Source organism: Salmo trutta, chromosome 8 (assembly GCF_901001165.1).
Source record: "Salmo trutta chromosome 8, fSalTru1.1, whole genome shotgun sequence".
In the NCBI taxonomy this organism is placed as follows: Eukaryota; Metazoa; Chordata; class Actinopteri; order Salmoniformes; family Salmonidae; genus Salmo; species Salmo trutta.
In genome coordinates, this window is record NC_042964.1 from 18,038,678 (window position 1) to 18,059,695 (window position 21,018).

Genomic DNA, 21,018 nt, shown 5'->3' on the forward strand with positions numbered 1-21,018 from the left:
CAGCCCTGTACTGTACCATGCCACCGGAGAACCAGTCCAGTACTATTCCGTGTCACCAGGGAACAAGTCCTGTACTTTACCATGCCACCAGAGAACGAGTCCTCTACCATGCCACCAGGGAATCAGTCCTGTACTATACCATGCCACCAGGGAACCAGTCCTGTACTATACCATGCCACCAGGGAACCAGTCCTGTACTATACCATGCCACCAGGGAACCAGTCCTGTACTATACCATGCCACCAGGGAACCAGTCCTGTACTATACCATGCCACCAGAGAACCAGACCTGTACTATACCATGCCACCAGGGAACCAGTCCTGTACTATTTCATGCCACCAGGAATCCAGTCCAGTCCTGTACTGTACCATGCCACCAGTCACACACACAGTGAGGCAGGCAGGCAGGCAGACACACGCAAGTCTAACCGGTGTGAAACGGCTAGCTAGTCAGCTTTGCGCACTAGTGGCATTTCAATTGGGGACGTCACTCGCTCTGAGGCCTTTAAATAGTTTTTTCCTTTGCTCTGCAAAGGCCTCGGTTTTTCTGGAGCGATAGGTAACAATGCTTTGAGGGCGACTGTTGTCGATGTGTGGGGAGGGTCTCTGGTTCAAGCCCAGGTCTGTGCGAGGAGAAGGACAGAAGCAATACTGTTACACACATAAACTTTAAGGCTAGGAAGTTCTTTACAGGACAGTGATCCACAGTGTATTGTTAGAACTTTTTCAAGACACCACTTTAATTTCTTGACATTGACTGAGCTGAACCTATTTACTCTCTCTCTCTCTCTCTCTCTCTCTCTCTCTCTCTCTCTCTCTCTCTCTCTCTCTCTCTCTCTCTCTCTCTCTCTCTCTCTCTCTCTCTTGAGTGCTAGTTGAGTGATCCTAAAATACCAGCAGTAGGTCTGAAGTGGGATGATTTAACTTCTCTGATCTGCTGAGAGAGACTTTCTGCTCAGAAAGCTCTCTTCTTTCAATTATATCCTTGTTTACATCCTCAGATCCTGACTTGCCTTCCTGCAGAGAGAGTGTGTTCTCTAGCTAAAGGAGACAAGAGTGGGGGAGAGGAGAGGTGTGTGTGTGGCCTCGGAGGAGAACATAATGACAGTGTGTTGGGGCTTTGTCTGCCATAGGGACACATTAATGATTAATGCTGAGAGACTACTGGACCAGTTGTGTGTGTGTGCATGTGTGTGTGTGTTATTGACTATTCTTAAATTATCCCCACGACTACATCAATTGTTTAAAACCACACACGCAATCCCAGCGCGGTATGCTCTGTATTCAGCCTACTACCTTCTATATTCCTTGCCAAAGTTATGGCTATCAACGCCTTCCTAACTCACTTTGAACTTGTACACCTTTCTGATGTGAGACATGTTACAGATGCCGTATCTTAATTTGACCCAGTTTCACACAGCAGGAAAATAATCCTGTAGCAACAGGAAATGTGAATTATTATGTGGATTAAAATTAATGGATATATAATGGATATACATTTTTCATTAGGGTGAATCAAGTCTGAAATGTTGAAGTGGAAATTACAAACTTTAGAAGCCTTTTTAAACCTAATAGTTTGCAAATTCCTGCAACAACAGGTTCATCAAATTAAGATACTGCACTGTACACTAATCCTCTCCAACAGGCTAGTGGAGCTTTTCATTACTACTCTCAAATTTGATGGCAGACTGTCTTTTTGAGACTAATATTGCTGTATGCGGCACATGCAATGATGTCCGAGGGGGAAAAACTGTAGTCGTTGTTTGCAGTAACTTCTTTGTTGTTGTAATATCAGAAATGGATGTGGCAGTTTCACCATTAAGGATTCCATCTTTAAGCTTGGAATGGTATTTACACTGAGTGTACCAAACATTAGGAACACCTTCTTAATATTGAGTTGCGCCCCCTTTTGCCCTCAGAACCGCATGAATTTGTCAGGGCATGGACTCTACAACTTGTTGTTGGATGCTGGCCCATGTTGACAGCAATGCTTCCCACAGTTATGTGAAGTTGGATGGATGTTCTTTGGGTGGTGGACCGTTCTTGATACACACGGGAAACTGTGCACCATGAAAAACCCAGCAGCATTGCAGTTCTTGACACTCTCAAACCGGTGCGCCTGGCACCTACTACCATACCCCGTTCAAAGGCACTTAAATATTTTGTCTTTCCCATTCATCCTCTGAATGGCACACACATACTGTACATAATCCATGTCTCAATTATCTAAAGGCTTAAAAATCCTTCTGTATCCGGTCCTCCTCCCCATCGTTTACACTGATTGAAGTGTATTTAACAAGAGACATCAATAAGGGATCATAGCTTTCACCTGGATTCATGGAAAGAGCAAGTGTTCCTTATGTTTTGTACACTCGGTGTATATTGGCCTTATGAAGAATAGTTAAGGTTCTAAAGTGTCACTGCATGATATCATATCGTTACCATGACAACCTGGTGACAGTTTTATATGGTATGAGGGCCAGTTTGGGAATTTAGCCAGGACCCCGGGGTTAACACCCCTACTCTTACGATAAGTGCCATTGGATTTTTAGTTACCATAGAGAGTCAGGACACACAATTAACAGCCCATCCGAAAGACAGTACCCTACACAGGGCAATGTCCCCTATCACTGCCCTGGGGCATTGGGATATTATTTATTTTTGTGTGTTAAAGCGCTATAGTCCCTACCACCTTCCCTTGTTCTGATGCTTTCAGTCCTCTGAGTCACTTGGAGGTGTGTGTGTGTGTGTGTGTGTGTGTGTGTGTGTGTGTGTGTGTGTGTGTGTGTGTGTGTGTGTGTGTGTGTGTGTGTATATGTGTGTGTGAGTGTAGTGAATGTGTGTGGGTTTTGTGTGAGAAACTGCCACAGCAGCAGCTAGTGTTCAGGTAATTTGAGGTGAGCCTACCTTCACACTGTGGAAAAAGACCAAAAAAAGCAGCTCCCTCTTGTCTCCTCTCTTCAAAGGGATTTTCTCTCTCTCTCTCTTTTGTGGTTCTTTCCCCTGTGAAAATAGGTCACCTTTCTTCTGTCCGGAGAATGCCTGGGTAGTATATCCTCTACAGCTGTGTGTGTGTGTGGGGGGGGGGGGGGGGGGGGGGGGGGGGTGAAGGTGTGTATCAAAGTGTGTGTGTAGATTGATCTGCTGGAAAGGCAAGGTGTTTAAAAACTTCACACCAATCCTCTCTATACCCCAGCTCCTGCAGTAGGCAGGCAGTAAGCAGGCAGTTGGCAGGCAGTAGGCAGGCAGTATGCCGACTTTGAAGTGAAAGCACAGATCTACTTCAAATAGAAACTTGCACACTTTATTTACTTCACAGCAGACTAGATGGGAGCATCTCTCTTTTTACCTTCCCTCTCCACTCTCCCAGATCAAGGTGAAATACCCCTGTTAAAGAGCTGTGGACCAGTACACTGTTGATCGGCCCAAATGGCACCCAATTTTCTATAGAGTACCTTATAGGCCCTGGTAAAAAGTGCATTCGATCGGGAATAGGGTGCCATTTTGGACGCAGACAGCACCGTGCATTAGACTGTCAGATTTGTAGTGACACTGAAAACTCTATCAATGACTGTTAAACACAGTTCCATAGAGATAATAAACATTCAATCAACTATTTTTCTCTCATCAGGTACTGCATCATCTCTGTGGGTCTGACAGTATTTTTTATTGAACCCTTATTTTACCAGGTAAGTTGACTGAGAACACATTCTGATTTACATCAACAAGCTGGGAAATAGTTACAGGGGAGACAGTTGTACACACTGCTATAAAAACTGAAAAGGTGATAATGTGTAGACTGTTATTGAGGTACACCATTTGCCTTAATGACTGCTTTGCACACTCTTGGCATTCTCTCAACCAGCTTCATGAGGAATGTGTTTCCAACAGTCTTGAAGGAGTTCCCACATATGCTGAGCACTTGTTGGCTGCTTTTCCTTCACTCCTTCACTTCCAAGGATAGTCCCACTAAGCGCAAACCAGATGGGATGGCGTATCACTGCAGAATGCTGTGGTAGCCATGCTGGTTAAGTGTGCCTTGAATTCTAAATAAATGACTGACAGTGTCAACAGCACCCCCACACCATCACACCTCCTCCTCCATGCTTCACGGTGGGAACCACACATGCGGAGATCAGATACATTTAACATTTAAGTCATTTAGCAGACGCTCTTATCCATAGAGATACTCTGTATCTCACAAAGACATGGCGGTTACAACCAAAAATCTCAAATTTGGCCTTATCATTTCACCGGTCTAATGTCCATTGCTCATGTTTCTTGGCCCAAGCAAGTCTCTTCTTGTTATTGGTGTCCTTTAATTAACTTCTCTAGGGTAGGGGACAGTGTTTTGACGTCCGGAAGAAAGGCGTGCCCGTAGTAAACTGCCTGCTACTCAGGCTCAGAAGGTAGGATATGCATATTATTAGTAGATTTGGATAGAAACACTCTGAAGTTTCTAAAACTGTTTGAATGATGTCTGTGAGTATAACAGAACTCATATGGCAGGCAGAAACCTGAGAAAATCCAACCAGGAAGTGTGGAAATCTGAGGTTTGTAGTTTTTCAAGTGATTGCCTATACAGTATACAGTGACTTAGGGTTCATTTTGCACTTCCTAAGGCTTCCACTAGATGCTTCTACTGTGACTGGGGAGAGAATAAGAGGGGATTCAACAAGTGGACTGCCTGAGGCCAATGAGTTGTTTACTGCGCAGTCACGCAGGCCCTCCGTTCCTTCTTTTTCCTCTGTAATGAATACGCTATTGTCCGGTTGGAATATTATTGAAGATTTATGATATAAAGACCCTAAGGATTGATTGTAAACATCGTTTGACATGTTTCTACCAACGATAATGGAACTTTTTGACTTTTCATGTAGGGTTTTGCGCTCGGGCATTGTGCCTTGGAATAGTGATCTGAACACGCGAACAAAACGGAGGTATTTGGACATAAATGATGGACTTTATCGAACAAAACGAACATTTCTTGTGGGAGTCCTGGGAGTGCATTCCGACAAAGATCAGCAAAGGTAAGTGAAGATTTATAATACTGTTTCTGAGTTTTGTTGACTCCAGAACTTGGCGGGTAACTGTATAGCTTGCTTTGATGGCTGAGCTCTGTACTCAGAATATTGAACAATGTGCTTTTGCCGTAAAGCTGTTTTGAAATCTGACACAGCGGTTGCATTAAGGTGAAGTGTATCTATAATTCTTAGAATAACTGTTGTAAATTTTATCAACGTTTATGATGAGTATTTCTGTAAACTGATGTGCTCATTCACCGTAAGTTTTGGAGGCAAAACATTTTCTGAACATCACGCACCAATGTAAAATGGGGTTTTTGGATATAAATATGAACTTTATCGAACAAAACATACATGTATTGTGTAACATTGAGTCCTAGGAGTGTCATCTGATAAAGATCGTCAAAGGTTCGTGATTCATTTTAGCTGTATTTCTGTTTTTTGTGACGCCTCTCCTTGCTTGGAAAATGGCTGTGTGGTTTTTCTTGTCAAGGTGCTGTCCTAACATATTCTAATGTTATGCTTTCGCCGTAAAGCCTTTTTGAAATCGGACAATGTGGTTGGATTAACGAGAAGTGTATCTTTAAAATGGGATATAATAGTTGTATGTTTGAGAAATCTGAATTATGAAATTTTTGTTGTTTTGAATTTGCCGCCCTGCTATTTCACTGGCTGTTGAATAGTGTGTCCCGCAGGTGGGACGCGTCCCATATACCCCAGAGAGGTTTTAATAAGGGTTTCTTTGCAGCAATTTGACCATGAAGGCCTGATTCACGCAGTCTCCTCTGAACAGTTGATGGAGATGTGTCTGTTACTTGCTGGTAACTCTAATGAACTTATTCTCTGCAGCAGATGTGACTCTGTGTCTTCGATTCCTGTGGCGGTCCTCGTGAGAGTCAGTTTCATCATAGCACTTGATGGTTTTTGCAACTGCACTTGAAGAAACGTTCAAAGTTCTTGAAATTTTCCGTATTAACTGACCTTCATGTCTTAAAGTAATGATGGACTGTTGTTTCTATTTGCTTATTTGAGCTGTTCTTGCCATAATATGGACTTGGTCTTTTACCAAATAGGGCTATCTTCTGTATACCAGCCCTACCTTGTCACAACACAACTGATTGGCTCAAACGCATTAAGAAGGAAAGAAATTCCACAAATGAACGTTTAACAAGGCACACCTGTTAATTGAAATGCATTCCAGGTGACTACCTCATGAAGCTGGTTGAGAGAATGCCAACAGTGTGCAAAGCTGTCATCAGGGCAAAGGGTCTCTACTTTGAAGAATCTCTAATATAAAAATATTTCTATTTGTTTAATAACACTTTATTGGTTACTACATGATTCCATATGTGTTTTTTCATAGTTGTGATGTCTTCACTATTATTCTACAATGTAGAAAATAGTAAAAATAAAGAAAAACCCTTGAATGAGTAGGTGTGTCCCTATGCTGCTATAACTTCTTAAGAGGTTGCCGTACCGAGGAGTAGAGATGTTATAACTATAGTAGAAGTGGTATCTATAGCATTATAACATTATTAGTAATTGGTTGCCCTACCGAAGTGTAGAGGTATCCATCGCTGTTCATCCCAATGTAGAGCCCTGTCTTAGTGCTCTGGATGGCTACTATCCTCAGGCCCACAGGAATCAAGTTGAACTGCACTGCAAAACAGACACAAGGACAAGAAATAGAGGGATTGGGGAGAGGGAGAGAGAGGTGTTAGAGCAATCTGCCCTTGTTGTTTCTTACTAAAACATTCTCAGTGTTTGAAAAAGACAATTGGAGCCTCCTTTCATTTCATTCCTCCCTCCATCCGTCAGAGAGAAGGAAGAGAGGAAGAGACCGCCTGGGGCGGTCAAGCTTTTAGAGCCTCTTCCTTCAGCATGCCCTTCTGCCACAAATAACTAAATCCCCCCGATTGACTTGATTTAAAGGGCGGCAGGTAGCCTAGGGGTAGAGCATTGGACCAGTAACCAAAAGATAGCTGGTTCAAATACCTGAGCCGACAAGGTGAAAAATATATTGTGCCCTAATTTGCTTCAGGGCCGCCCTACTACCATGGTTGACCCTGTAAAACAACACATTTCATTACACCTATCCGATGTATCTGACAATAAAACATTTTTTCTGTTTGAGGTAGGAGCGAGAGGGAGAGAGATAGACGGAGATAGAAGGAGAAAGGAGACAGAGGAGAGGGAAAGAGGGAGAGGAGAATGAGAGGGAGAGAGAGAACAGAAGGCTTTATGCCTCTGGAATACATTACTGAGTGACACCTCTTAATAATGTGCAGACTGAATCTTTAACAACGCTGTAAACACCACATTCATTTCGTTTTCTGTCTTTTTAATGCAGTTGAGTGCATCTCCTCTATTTTGAAACTTTTTAATGTGCATTGTTTTCCATAAAGACACCACACCTGGGTCGATGTAAAAAGCATTCTGTGTGTGTGAGTGTGTCTGTGCGTTGTCAGAGAGTCTTGACCGTAAGCCCACTGTGTTGGGGGCGATATGCTAAGTAACATGTTAACTTGAGTGATATTGACAAAACGCCCCTCGGCTACACAACACTGGGAGCCATGCAGATTTTAAACGGACGCCTGAAAGCATTGCGGCGACCGCTGCCGTGACAACCAAAGCCCTCAATGACTGCCCTTGAAGGTCCTTAAAGGTCCCCCAAAAAACAGCCAGGAATAGTAGCTTTGAATAGGCCATTTAATAGTCAGTTTAAAAATGGAAAAACAACAGCAACCACAAGTCTAATAGTTTTCTTGCTGAAAGAAAGAGAGTGATGATAGGATGGGTGATGAAAGAGTGCAGGCTGCCCTGGTCCTCTGTATCCCCCCCCCCCTCTCTCCCTGCTTTTATTTGTTCTATCGATCCCTGAATCTCAACCAGGCCGTTTCGCAAATGAACATGGTGTCACTAAAGACCACGGAGAAGGTGACACGTAGAAGAGCGCACACAGTCCCTCTCTCTGTCTCTCTCTCTCACACACTCCCACAACCCCACATACACATATAGAATATATAGTACCCCCTACTCCACATGGAGTCTATGACCCTCTGTAACCCTGGACACTGCTACAGACAGACACGCTCTCTCGCTCTCTCTTCCTTTCTCTCTCATTTTGACCATTCTCTCACCTGTATCTCAATTTCTCTCTCCCCTTCCCTCTCCTTTCTCCAATCTCCTCTCTTTAACCATTTCTCCCAACCTTTGTTTGCTCACTTCCTCCTCTCTCTTTCTCTCTCTGTGTGTATATATATATATATATATATATATATATATGTATATATACTTTGTAACAACAAAATGTGGAGGGGTCTGAATAATTTCTGAAGGCACTGTAGATATATAATATATATATATATATATATACTGCTCAAAAAAATTAAGGGAACACTTAAACAACACAATGTAACTCCAAGTCAATCACAATTCTGTGAAATCAAACTGTCCACTTAGGAAGCAATAAATTTCACATGCTGTTGTGCAAATGGAATAGACCACAGGTGGAAATTATAGGCAATAAGCAAGACACCCCCAATAAAGGAGTGGTTCTGCAGGTGGAGACCACAGACCACTTCTCAGTTCCTATGCTTCCTGCCTGATGTTTTGGTCACTTTTGAATGCTGGCGGTGCTTTCACTCTAGTGGTAGCATGAGACGGAGTCTACAACCCACACAAGTGGCTCAGGTAGTGCAGCTCATCCAGGATGGCACATCAATGCGAGCTGTGGCAAGAAGGTTTGCTGTGTCTGTCAGCGTAGTATCCAGAGCATGGAGGCGCTACCAGGAGACAGGCCAGTACATCAGGAGACGTGGAGGAGGCCGTAGGAGGGCAACAACCCAGCAGCAGGACCGCTACCTCCGCCTTTGTGCAAGGAGGAGCCGGAGGAGCACTGCCAGAGCCCTGCAAAATGACCTCCAGCAGGCCACAAATGTGCATGTGTCTGCTCAAACGGTCAGAAACAGACTCCATGAGGGTGGTATGAGGGCCTGACGTCCACAGGTGGGGGTTGTGCTTACAGCCCAACACCGTGCAGGACGTTTGGCATTTGCCAGAGAACACCAAGATTGGCAAATTCGCCACATCTTCACAGATGAAAGCAGGTTCACACTGAGCACATGTGACAGACGTGACAGTCTGGAGACACCGTGGAGAACGTTCTGCTGCCTGCAACATCCTCCAGCATCACCGGTTTGGCGGTGGGTCAGTCATGGTGTGGGGTGGCATTTCTTTGGGGGGCCGCACAGCCCTCCATGTGCTCGCCAGAGGTAGCCTGACTGCCATTAGGTACCGAGATGAGATCCTCAGACCCCTTGTGAGACCATATGCGGGTGCGGTTGGCCCTGGGTTCCTCCTAATGCAAGACAATGCTAGACCTCATGTGGCTGGAGTGTGTCAGCAGTTCCTGCAAGAGGAAGGCATTGATGCTATGGACTGGCCCGCCCGTTCCCCAGACCTGAATCCAATTGAGCACATCTGGGACATCATGTCTCACTCCATCCACCAACGCCACGTTGCACCACAGACTGTCCAGGAGTTGGCGGATGCTTTAGTCCAGGTCTGGGAGGAGATCCCTCAGGAGACCATCTGCCACCTCATCAGGAGCATGCCCAGGCGTTGTAGGGAGGTCATACAGGCACGTGGAGGCCACACACACTACTGAGCCTCATTTTGACTTGTTTTATGGACAAAGTTGGATCAGCCTGTAGTGTGGTTTTCCACTTTAATTTTGAGTGTGACTCCAAATCCAGACCTCCATGGGTTGATAATTTGGATTCCATTGATTCTTTTTGTGTGATTTTGTTGTCAGCACATTCAACTATGTAAAGATAAAAGTGTTTAATAAGATTATTTCATTCATTCAGATCTAGGATGTGTTATTTTAGTGTTCCCTTTATTTTTTTGAGCAGTGTATATATCTACAGTGCCTTCAGAAATTATTCAGACCCCTCCACATTTTGTTGTTACAAAGTTCGATAAAAATAGATTTTTGTCAACTGTCTAGACAAAATTATCTCATGTCAAATTGGATAAAGAATTCTAACATTTGTAAAAAAATAAAAATAAATAAAAATAAAACACTAAGATACACTACATGACCAGAAGTATGTGGACACCTGCTCTTCGAAAATGTCATTTGAAAATCATGGGCATTATCATGGAGTTGGTACCCCCTTTGTTGTTATAACAGCCTCCACTCTTTTGGGAAGGCATTCCACTACATGTTGGAACATTGCTGTGGGGACTTGCTTCCATACAGCCTCAAAAGCATTAGTGAGGTCGGCACTGATGTTGGGCAATTAGGCCTGGCTCGCAGACGGTGTTCCAATTCATCACAAAGGTGTTTGATGGGATTGAGGTCAGGGCAATGTGCAAGCCAGTCAAGTTTTTTCACACCAATCTTCACAAACCATTTTTGTATGGACCTCGCTTTGTGCCTGGGGGAATTGTCATGCTGAAACAGGAAAGGGCCTTCCCCAAACTGTTGCCACAAAGTTGGAAGCACAGAATCGTCTAGAATTTCATTGTATGCTGTAGCGTTAAGATTTCCCTTCACTAGAACTAAGGCGCCTAGCCCGAAACATGAAAAACAGCCCCAGACCATTATTCCTCTTTCCCCAATCTTTACAGTTGGAACTGTGCATTGGGGCAGGTAGTGCTCTCCTGGCATCCACCAAACCCAGATTCATCCGACGGAATGTCAAATAGTGAATAGTGATTAAAAATAGTGATTAATCACTCTATATAACACATTTCCACTGCTCCAGAGTCCAATAGCTGCAAGCTTTACACCACTCCAGCCGACGCTTGGCATTGCGCATGGTGATCTTAGGCTTGTGTGCGGCTGCTCGGCCATGGAAACCCATTTCATGAAGCTCCCAACGAACAGTTTGGAACTTGGTAGTGAATGTTGTAACTGAGGACGGACGATTTTTATGCGCTTCAGCACTTTGCGGTCCTGTTCTGTGAGCTTGTGTGGCCTACCATTTCGCCGCTGAGCCGTTGCTCCTAGACGTTTCCACTTCAAAATAACAGCACTTACTGTTGACTGGGGCAGCTCGAGCAGGGCAGAAATTTGACAAACTGACTTGTTGGAAAGGTGGCATCCAATGACGGTGCCACGTTGAAAGTCACTGAGCCCTTCAGTAAAGCCATTCTACTGCCAATGTTTGTCTATGGAGATTGCATGGCTGTGTACTTGATTTTATACACCTGTCAGCAACGGGTGTGGCTGAAATAGCCATATCCACTCATTTGAAGGGGTGTTCACATACACAATAAATACAAAAGTATCTTGATTTGATAGTATTCAAAGTATTCAACCCCCTTAGTCAATACATGTTAGAATCATCTTTGGCAGTGGTCTGGGTAAGTCTCTAAGAGCTTTGCACACCTGGATTGTCAAGTTGGCTGTTGATCATTGTTAAACAAACATTTTCAAGTTTTGCCATAGTTTTTCAAGCTGATTTAAGTCAAAACTTTAACTAGGCCACTCAGGAACATTCAATGTCGTCTTGGTAAGCAACTCCGGTGTATATTGGCGTTTTCTTTTAGGTTATAGTCCTGCTGAAATGTGAATTTGTATCCCAGTGTTTGTTGGTAAGCAGACTGAACCAGGTTTTCCTCTAGAATTTTGCCTGTGCTTAGCTACACCATTTCATTTTATCCTAAACAACTCCCTGAAACTTGCAGATGACAAGCATACCTGTAACATGATGCAGCCACCACAATGCTTGAAAATATGAAGAATGGTACTCAGTGATGTGTTTTGGGGGATTTGCCCCAAACATAACTGTAATGGGTGTGTGCTGGTGGCAGGGAAGTCAGGCGCAGGAGAACGAACTTAGTATAAACAGAGTCGTTTAATAAGTGCTCACAAAACTCTGAAAACCAAAAGACACAAAATAATAAAAGTGGGTACAAATCCCTTTGCGCACCAGAACATAACTTACACATCACATACAAACAAACAAACAAACAATCACCGACAAGGACATGAGAGGAAACAGAGGGTTAAATACACAACATGTAATTGATGCGATTGGAACCAGGTGTGATGTAAGACAAGACAAAACCAATGGAAAATGAAAAACGGATCAGCGATGGCTAGAAGGTCGGTGACGTCGACCTCCAAACACTGCCCGAACAAGGAGAGGGACCAACTTCGGCGGAAGGCGTGACAGTAGCTCCCCCCGGCGCGTCGACACCGACCTCGGGGACGACCTGGAGGGCGAGGTGCAGGGCAATCCAGATGGAGACGGTGGAACTCTTGCAGCATTGAAGGATCCAACACGTCCTCCACCGGAACCCAGCATCTCTCCTCTGGACCATACCCCTCCCAGTCCACGAGGTACTGAAGGACCCTCGACCGACGTCTCGAATCCAGTATGGAACGAACGGAGTACGCCGGGGCCCCCTCGATGTCCAGAGGGGGCGGAGGAACCTCCCGCACCTCAGACTCCTGTAGCGGGCCAGCCACCACCGGCCTGAGGAGAGACACATGGAACGAGGGGTTAATACGGTAATCGGGGGGAAGCTGTAACCTATAACAAACCTTGTTCACTCTCCTCAGGACTTTAAATGGCCCCACAAACCACGGACCCAGCTTCCGACAGGGCAGGCGGAGGGGCAGGTTTTGGGTCGAGAGCCAGACCCGGTCCCCGATGCGAACACCGGAGCCTCACTACGGTGACGGTCTGTGCCAACTTCTTTCCTATGCGCACCGGAACCAGTCGTCCACCGCAGGAGCCTCGGTCTGACTCTGATGCCAAGGCTGATACCCCAATACACACTGGAAGGGAGAGAGGTTAGTGGAGGAATGGTGGAGCGAGTTCTGGGCCATCTCTGCCCAGGGCATGAACGCTGCTTCTCCCACGGCCGGTCCTGGCAACAAGACCTCAGAAAACTACCCACATCCTGGTTAACTCTCTCCACCTGCCCGTTATTCTCGGGTTGAAAACTGGAAGACGTGTGTAAACAGGGCCTCCGCAGTCTGTAGGGCCGTAGGGACACCGGGCAAAGGGAAGAGACAACAGGACTTAGAAAAACTATCCACAACGACCAGGATCGTGGTGTTACCCTGTGAAGGAGGAAGATTGGTCAGGAAATCTACCAACAGGTGTGACCACGGCCATTGTGGAACGGGTAAGGGTTGTAACTTACCTCTGGGCAGGTGCCTAGAAGCCTTACACTGGGCGCACACCGAGCAGGAGGAAACATAAACCCTCACATCCTTGGCCAAAGTACTTCCCACTAAGACAGCGCACCGTCCGACTGATCCCAGGATGACCAGAGGAGGGTGACGTGTGGGCCCAATAGATCAGCCGGTCGCGGACAGCAGACGGAACGTACAGACGCCCAGCTGGACACTGGAGGGGAGCGGGCTCTGCACGTAACGCCTGCTCAATGTCCGCGTCCAGCTCCCACACTAACGGCGCCACCAGGCAAGAGGCAGGGAGTATGGAAGTGGGATCCATGGGCCGCTCCTCTGTGTCATAAAGCCGGGACAATGCATCTGCCTTAACGTTCTGGGAGCCTGGTCTGTAGGAAAGGGTAAACACAAAACAGGTGAAAAACATGGCCCACCTTGCCTGGCGAGGGTTCAGTCTCCTCGCCGCCCGGATGTACTCCAGATTGCGGTGGTCAGTCCAGATGAGAAAAGGGTGTCTAGCGTCCTCAAGCCAATGTCTCCACGCCTTCAAAGCCTTTACGACAGCCAACAGCTCCCGGTCCCCCACATCATAGTTTCCCCCCGCCGGGCTGAGCTTCTTCGAGAAGAAGGCACAGGGGCGGAGCTTCGGTGGTGTACCTGAGCGCTGAGAGAGCACAGCTCCTATCCCAGCCTCGGATGCGTCCACCTCCACTATGAACGCCAAAGAGGGATCCAGATGGGCCAACATGGGAGCCAAGGTAAACAGAGTCCTCAGGTGACTTAAAGCCCTGTCCGCCTCAGCCGACCACTGCAAGAGCATCGGGAGCCGCTACCTGACCAAAACCCCGGATAAACCTCCGGTAGTAGTTGGCAAACCCTAAGAACCACTGCACCTCCTTTACCGTGGTGGGAGTCGGCACGGCTGCAATGCGGTCACTCTCCATCTCCACCCCTGAAGTGGAAATGCGATACCCTAGGAAGGAGACAGACTGTTGGAAGAACAGGCATTTCTCAGCCTTGCCGTACAGGTCATGCTCCAACAGGCGACCAAGCACTCTGCGCACTAGGGACACATGCTCAGCACGTGTAGCGGAGTATATCAAAATGTCATCAATATACACCACTACACACTGCCTGTGCAGGTCCCTGAAAATCTAATCTACAAAGGCTTGGAAGACTGATGGCGCATTCATCAACCCGTTCGGCATGACGAGGTACTCATAGTGCCCAGAGGTGGTACTGAAAGCCGTCTTCCACTCGTCTCCCTCTCGGATACGCACCAGGTTGTAAGCGCTCCTGAGATCTAGTTTGGTGAAGAAGCGCGCCCCGTGCATTGACTCTATCGCTGTGCCTATGAGCGGTAGTGGGTAACTATACCTCACAGTGATCTGATTCAGACCCCGATAGTCAATACACCGGCACAGACCTCCCTCCTTCTTCACAAAAAAGAAACTTGAGGAGGCGGGTGAAGTGGAGGTCCGAATGTACCCCTGACGCAGGGATTCGGAGACATATGTTTCCATAGCCTCCGTCTCCGCTTGTGAGAGGGGACACACGTGACTCCTGGGAAATGCAGCGTCTACCAGGAGATCTATCGCACAATCGCCCAGTCGATGAGGTGGTGGTTGAGTCGCCTTCTTTTTGGAGAAGGCAAGAGCCAAATCGGCACATTCAGGGGGAATGCGCATGGTGGAGACCTGGTCTGGACTCTCAACCGTAGTAGCACCAACGGAAACCCCTAAACACCTACCTGAGCACTCTCGCGACCACCCCGTGAGAGCCCTCTGTGGCCAAAAAACAGTGGGGTTATGACAAGCTAACCAGGGTAGGCCCAGCACCACGGGAAACGCAGGAGAGTCAATAAGGAAGAGACTAATTCTCTCCGTATGACCCCCCCCTGCGTCACCATGCCCAAAGGCGCGGTGACCTCCTAATTAACCCTGACCCTAATGGTCGACTATCTAAGGCGTGAACGGGGAAGGGCACTTCCACAGGAATGATGGGGATCCCTAAACTATGGGCTAAAGCACTATCAATAAAATGCCCAGCCGCGCCTGAATCGACTAGCGCCTTATGCGGGGAAAAATCAGGGAACGTGACAAACACAAACATCTGTGCAACAAAGGACTCTGGGTGAGAATGGTGCCGGCTCACCTGGGGTGACGCCAGAGCACCCTGCCTGTTGCCTCGACTCCCAGAGGAACCAACCCGGCACCGACTGTCAGTGTGACCTCTGCGGCCACAGATGGTGCACTTGCGGAAACCCCCTCCGGTCTCCCTGGGCACCGCCCCTCCCAGCTCCTGTGCACCGCCCCTCCACCAGCTGGTCCAACGTGAGGGTGGTGTCTCTGCAGGCCAGCTCCCGACGGACGTCCTCGCGCAGACTGCAGCGGTAATGGTTGATCAGGGCCCTGTTGTTCCATCCCGTGCCGGCAGCCAGGGTCCTAAACTCCAGGGCAAACTCCTGGGCGCTCCTCGTCTCCTGCCTCAGATGGTAGAGGCGCTCACCCGACGCTCTACTCTCAGGTGGGTGGTCGAAGACTGCCCAGAAACGGCGGGTGAACTCCTCAAACTGGTCCAATGCCGCATCTCCCTTTTTCCCCACGGCATTGGCCCACTCCAGGGCTCTTCCGGTGAGGCACGAGACGAGGGCGGATACCCTCTCACGGCCCGATGGAGCCGGGTGAACGGTGGCCAGATAGAGGTCTAATTGCAATAAGAAACCCTGGCAGTTCGCAGCCCCCCGTCATACTCCTGGGGCAAGGAGAGACGGATCCCACTGGGTTCAGGCGGGAAAGGGGTGCTCAAGAGAGACCCCGGTTGTGCTGGTTGAGGCGCTGGAAGAACTCTCTGTCTCTCCCAGCGGTCCATCGTCCGGACAATGCGATCCATGGCGGTACCAAGATGGTGAAGTAGTACTGCATGCTCCTGGACGCGCTCCTCCACCTGCTGACTCCATAGTTCGGGTCATTGATTCTGTAATGGGTGCGTGCTGGTGGCAGGGAAGTCAGGCGCAGGAGAACAAACTTAGTATAAACGGAGTCGTTTAATAAGTGCTCACAAAACTCCGAAAACCAAAATATACAAAATAATAAAAGTGGGTACAAAACCCGTCGCGCACAAGAACATAACTTGCACATTACATACAAACAAACAATCCCCGACAAGGACATGAGGGGAAACAGAGGGTTAAATACACAACATGTAATTGATGAGATTGGAACCAGGTGTGATGTAAGACAAGACAAAACCAATGAAAATGGATCACCAATGGCTAGAAGGTCGGTGACGTCGACCGCCAAACACCGCCCGAACAAGGAGAGGGACCGACTTCGGCGGAAGTCGTGACAATTACAATCTCATAAAGTTAATTTGCCAAATTTTGTCAGTTGTACTTTAGTGCCTTATTGCACTAACGTAAAACTGAGTTAGGAAGGACGCCTGTATTTCTGTAGTGACTGGGTGTATTGACACACCATTCAAAGAGTAATTAATAACTTCCATGCTCAAAAGGATATTCAATGTCTGCAATAGGTGCACTTTGTGAGGCACTGGAAAACCTCCCTGGTCTTTGTGGTTGAATCTGTATTTGAAATGCACTGCTCAACTGAGAGACCTTATAGATAATTGTATGGTGAGGTAGTCATTCAAAAATCATGTTAAACACTATTATTGCATACAGAGTGAGTCCATGCAACTTGTCATAACAAAGGGGTTGAATACTTATCGACTCAAGACATTTCAGCTTTTCATTTTTAACTAAGTTCTGAAAACATAATTCCACTTTCAGATTCTGGGATATTGTGTGTAGGCCAGTGACCAAAAAAATCGCTATTTAATCCATTTTAAATTCAGGCTGTAACACAACAACATGTGGAAAAGTCAAGGGGTGTGAATACTTTCTGAAGATACTGTATCTACTATGTCTTCCACTTTCCTATTAATCTCTCCCTCACTTTCTCCCTCCCACCTCTCTCATAACTCTCATTCTCTACGAGAGTGAGAGTTAGTCCTCCTTTCTCTCTCCATGAAAGGTGTCTCTCTTTCTAATCATATGGATTACAGCAGATAATAGGTCAGCCTGCCGTTTCTCTCTTTTGCTTCCTCTTCTCTTTCTTCCCCTCCCCTCTTTCTTTCTCAAGACACTCGGCGTGGCGCTGGGGAGACTGCTAGATTAATTAAAGTTGTTAGAGTAAGAGACAGAGGGAGGGAGAGAAAGAGAGAGATGGAGATGGGGAGATAGGTGGCTTTGCCGAATCAATCCCAGCAAGTCAATACACAATAAATAAACAAGAAGAAAAACAACCAGGAAGGCACGGAGGAGAGGGAGGAAGGGATGATGGAAGGCACGGAGGAGAGGGAGGAAGGGATGATGGAAGGCATGGAGAAGAGGGAGGAAGGGGAGATGGATGGAAGGCATGGAGGAGAGTGAGGAAGGGGCAATGGATGGAAGGCATGGAGGAGAGGGAGGAAGGGGAGATGGATGGAAGGCATGGAGGAGAGGAGAGGGCATCAGTGGTCTTGCTGAAGATGTTGTGCTGTTTTGAGCCGAGAACAGGAGGATTAGCTGTCTGTGTCATGGAGAGAGTTCAACACATGGACAGGAAGTAGATGGACAGGAAGTAGAGGGACTACAAGTAGAAGAAATACAGGAATTATTGCTCATTCTCAACTTCCTGTTTGGGGTGACAGGTGAGAGAGACCTAATACTCATACTTGCGTCCTAAATAGTTGGTCATTTGAGTATGTGAAAAAATGTAGTTTAATAGTATGTGACATTTTGAAGATTGAGTATACTTTAAAAGCCTGGATGTCGTACTCATTTTGGCTTTGACAACAGCTGATCAGTTAGATATGGGGACGTGCTAGGGAAATCAATGAATAGTGGGAAACAAAGCATTCTCAATATGTGAAAATAAAATGATTTATAGTATGTGAATTTTCTTAAATCAAGTATGGTTTAAATGCCAGGATGTTAGAGTCATTTAGGCTCTTCATCTAGTGGAATCCGATGCACACTTTCCCACAGTGCATTGGAAGAGGTGGGCTGCGAATGATAGTGCCGGGTTCTCTTCAAGTAGCCAAACAACAAAACGAGGTTACTTAATTGGGAAGATGCTGTATAGCGAAGCTTCTGCAGTGGTGTTCAAATGTAGGCTAAGTCGTTTTTTGTTCCTTCGTCAGAGCTTTTAAACTAAATTCTAAACCTTCTTTTGATTTCTGAATGTGTCGGCACCGGGGATTCGGGATGTGGCTGCATTGTTGATGACGTTTTAATCAGGCCTTTTGATTTGAATACATGGATTGGTTTAGTTTTGTAGGCTAGGCTACCTATATAATTAATAAATTTATGGATCAAGCCTTAGCAGTCATTCTGATCTCGTTTCCAATGGTCAGTGCTTCAGTTTATTATGTTGCTGTCCAGCGGTTCTGAATTTGCGATGCACCCGACTGTCCATGTTTTTTGTGCAATAGCCTTAGTTTTGCTGTATACTAGGCTATTTGATTTAATTTCTATATGTTACAGCACTTCGGTTTCACTAATAAATATGTTGAAATGGAACCAAATGATGTGTTTCTGTCTTCAGTCCTTTTTAAATAGGATAGATGGGTGATATGGGCTACGGTAAGGGTCTAATAGTCTGCCTATAACAAGCCTGAGTAGGATTATAACTCCATTCCTATTCTACTCAGAGTTTAAAGAAATTCATCAAATTGGAAAGGATCTATTATCAGATGCATTTCGGTTGAATTTGGAAAAATCCACCTGAACTAGGCCCCGCCCCACCTACTCAGCCAGTCAGGAGCCGCTACTGCGTTGCGGCCATGGCATGCTGCATAATTTTTACTAAATGGTATGTGCTAAATAGTAGGCAGTTTAAGTATGTAGTACGCTAGTATGGGTATCCGGACACAGCCAGTCACTCATTGTTAAGGGCTTGGGTGTTAGACATGTTATTGAAGTATAGTGTCATACTCTTCTGATGTTCAAAGCCTGAGTGCACCCCTATCTGGCTGTCACTCATCTCTCATCGCCATGGCAATGCTACTGTAAGGGATTAGAGTTGCCTGGATGGCTGGTGACAGGCTTCTGCTCCCTCCACCATCACTCACCAATCAGATCAGAGACTGATCAACAGGAAGAGGATAGGGGTCACGAGAGGTCAAATACTATAGAGACCACAAGCCATCTACCCATATCTCTCTTTTTAGAATATATAATACAAAATATATGTATTATTTTCTCAATTTCTCTCTGTCCATCCATCTACTCTCCCTCTCTCTCTCCACCTACTCACCCAACCTTTAAACTCTATCTACCTGCCTCTGTCTGTCTGTCAATAATTTTGTATGTACGTATTTAACCTGACTCTATTCCTTTAGTGCTGTTGTTTCCCTCTCTAGTTCTCTCATTAAATCCCCTCTTCTTGTCTTTCATTCTCCCTCCTGTGAAGCTAATATCTCTTATTCTACTCTCATGCATCTGTATTGTTCTAAATCCTAATTTCTCAGCACCTCTTCTTTCTTCACTCTCTTTTTCTGTCTCCCTGACTCACTCTTTCTCTCGCTCTCACACTATAGTTCCTTGATTTCACCTTCTCCATATTCCTCACCCTCTCTCATCCTCTCTCTCTCATCCTCTCTCAATTCAATTTCAATTTAAGGGCTTTATTGGCATGGGGAACATATGTTAGCATTGCCAAAGCAAGTGAAGTAGATAATAAACAAAAGTGAAATGAACAATAAAAATGAACAGTAAACATTACACTCACAAAGTTCCAAAAGAATAAAGACATTTCAAATGTCATTATCTCTCTCTCTCGCTCACTCTCTCTGTGTGTTTGTGCGTGCGTGTGTGTGTGTGTGTTATTGCTGAAACTGAAAAGACGATGTCAGCCTAGACTAATGCCGAAGCTGAGAGAGATGAATAAATGTTTTTCGCAGCAGGAATTGGAGGGGATAAATGTTCAGGGAATCAAGTTGACTGGTCTTTATGGATTTCTGATGGGATTTCCATTCCTCCCACTCCCCCTGTCCCTCCGGATGGATGGAGATCTCCAAAGCAGGCCATATCCATTGACACCACCCTTTCAAACCCAATATCTCACTTTCTTGTCTTCCTCTGCAACTCTCTGGTTCTCTGTTTTTCTCTGTCAAAGCCACCCTCTTGTAAACTTATCTCGGAGCCTCTCACCCTCCCTTCCTCTCTCTCTCTCACCCTCCCTCTCTCTCTCACTCTCACTCTCCCTCTCTTTTTCGATCTCATCATTTCATTTTCCAGTCTGTTTCTTCTTCCTGCCTTTTTCTGTAGGACGGGAGAGTCCCTCCTCTCTTGGTACGGTACTCATGCATCCTCTCCTCCTCCTCTCGCCCCTCCCTCCTCCATGTCCGTCAGGTGGGAGGTCTGGCTCTCTTAAACACACATTCATGTCACCGTGACAATCCACTGGTCAGTCCAGCTGGACAGAGAAGAGGTGTCCAAACTCTGGATCCCCCCCCCATCCCTTCCTCCTCCCCTTTTCCCTCATTACCCCATTACATAACCATCTGAAAGAGAGAGAGAGGGGGGGGGGGGGGTAGAGAAAAAGCCAGTCTCTTGTACCTCCCACCAGAGGGGGGAGACACAGTGATTGAATGGCCATCAGTGGCTCGCCAGCTGCTTCTTTGGCAGCGCAGTCCCTCCTCTCTCTCTATCCTCTTTCCCTCATCTCTCATCCCTCCCCTCCCCTCTATCCCTATTCTCTCTCTTCCCCTCTGTTCCCCTGCTCGCTTCCCTCCCTCCCTTGCTTGCTTCCCCCTTTCTCTTTCCCTCCCTTCCTCCATCCCTTCAGAGGTC

General features: G+C 46.4%; 1 protein-coding gene across 1 annotated transcript in view; it reads right to left on the reverse strand.

Annotated features, from left to right (window-relative positions):
• fgf11a (fibroblast growth factor 11a) overlaps positions 1-21,018 on the reverse strand; it is a 116,862-nt gene that overhangs the window by 31,265 nt on the left and 64,579 nt on the right. The window contains exon 4 of the mRNA XM_029760247.1: positions 6,579-6,682. Coding sequence (XP_029616107.1) covers positions 6,579-6,682 — 104 coding nt within the window. The remainder of the gene's footprint in view (positions 1-6,578; positions 6,683-21,018) is intronic.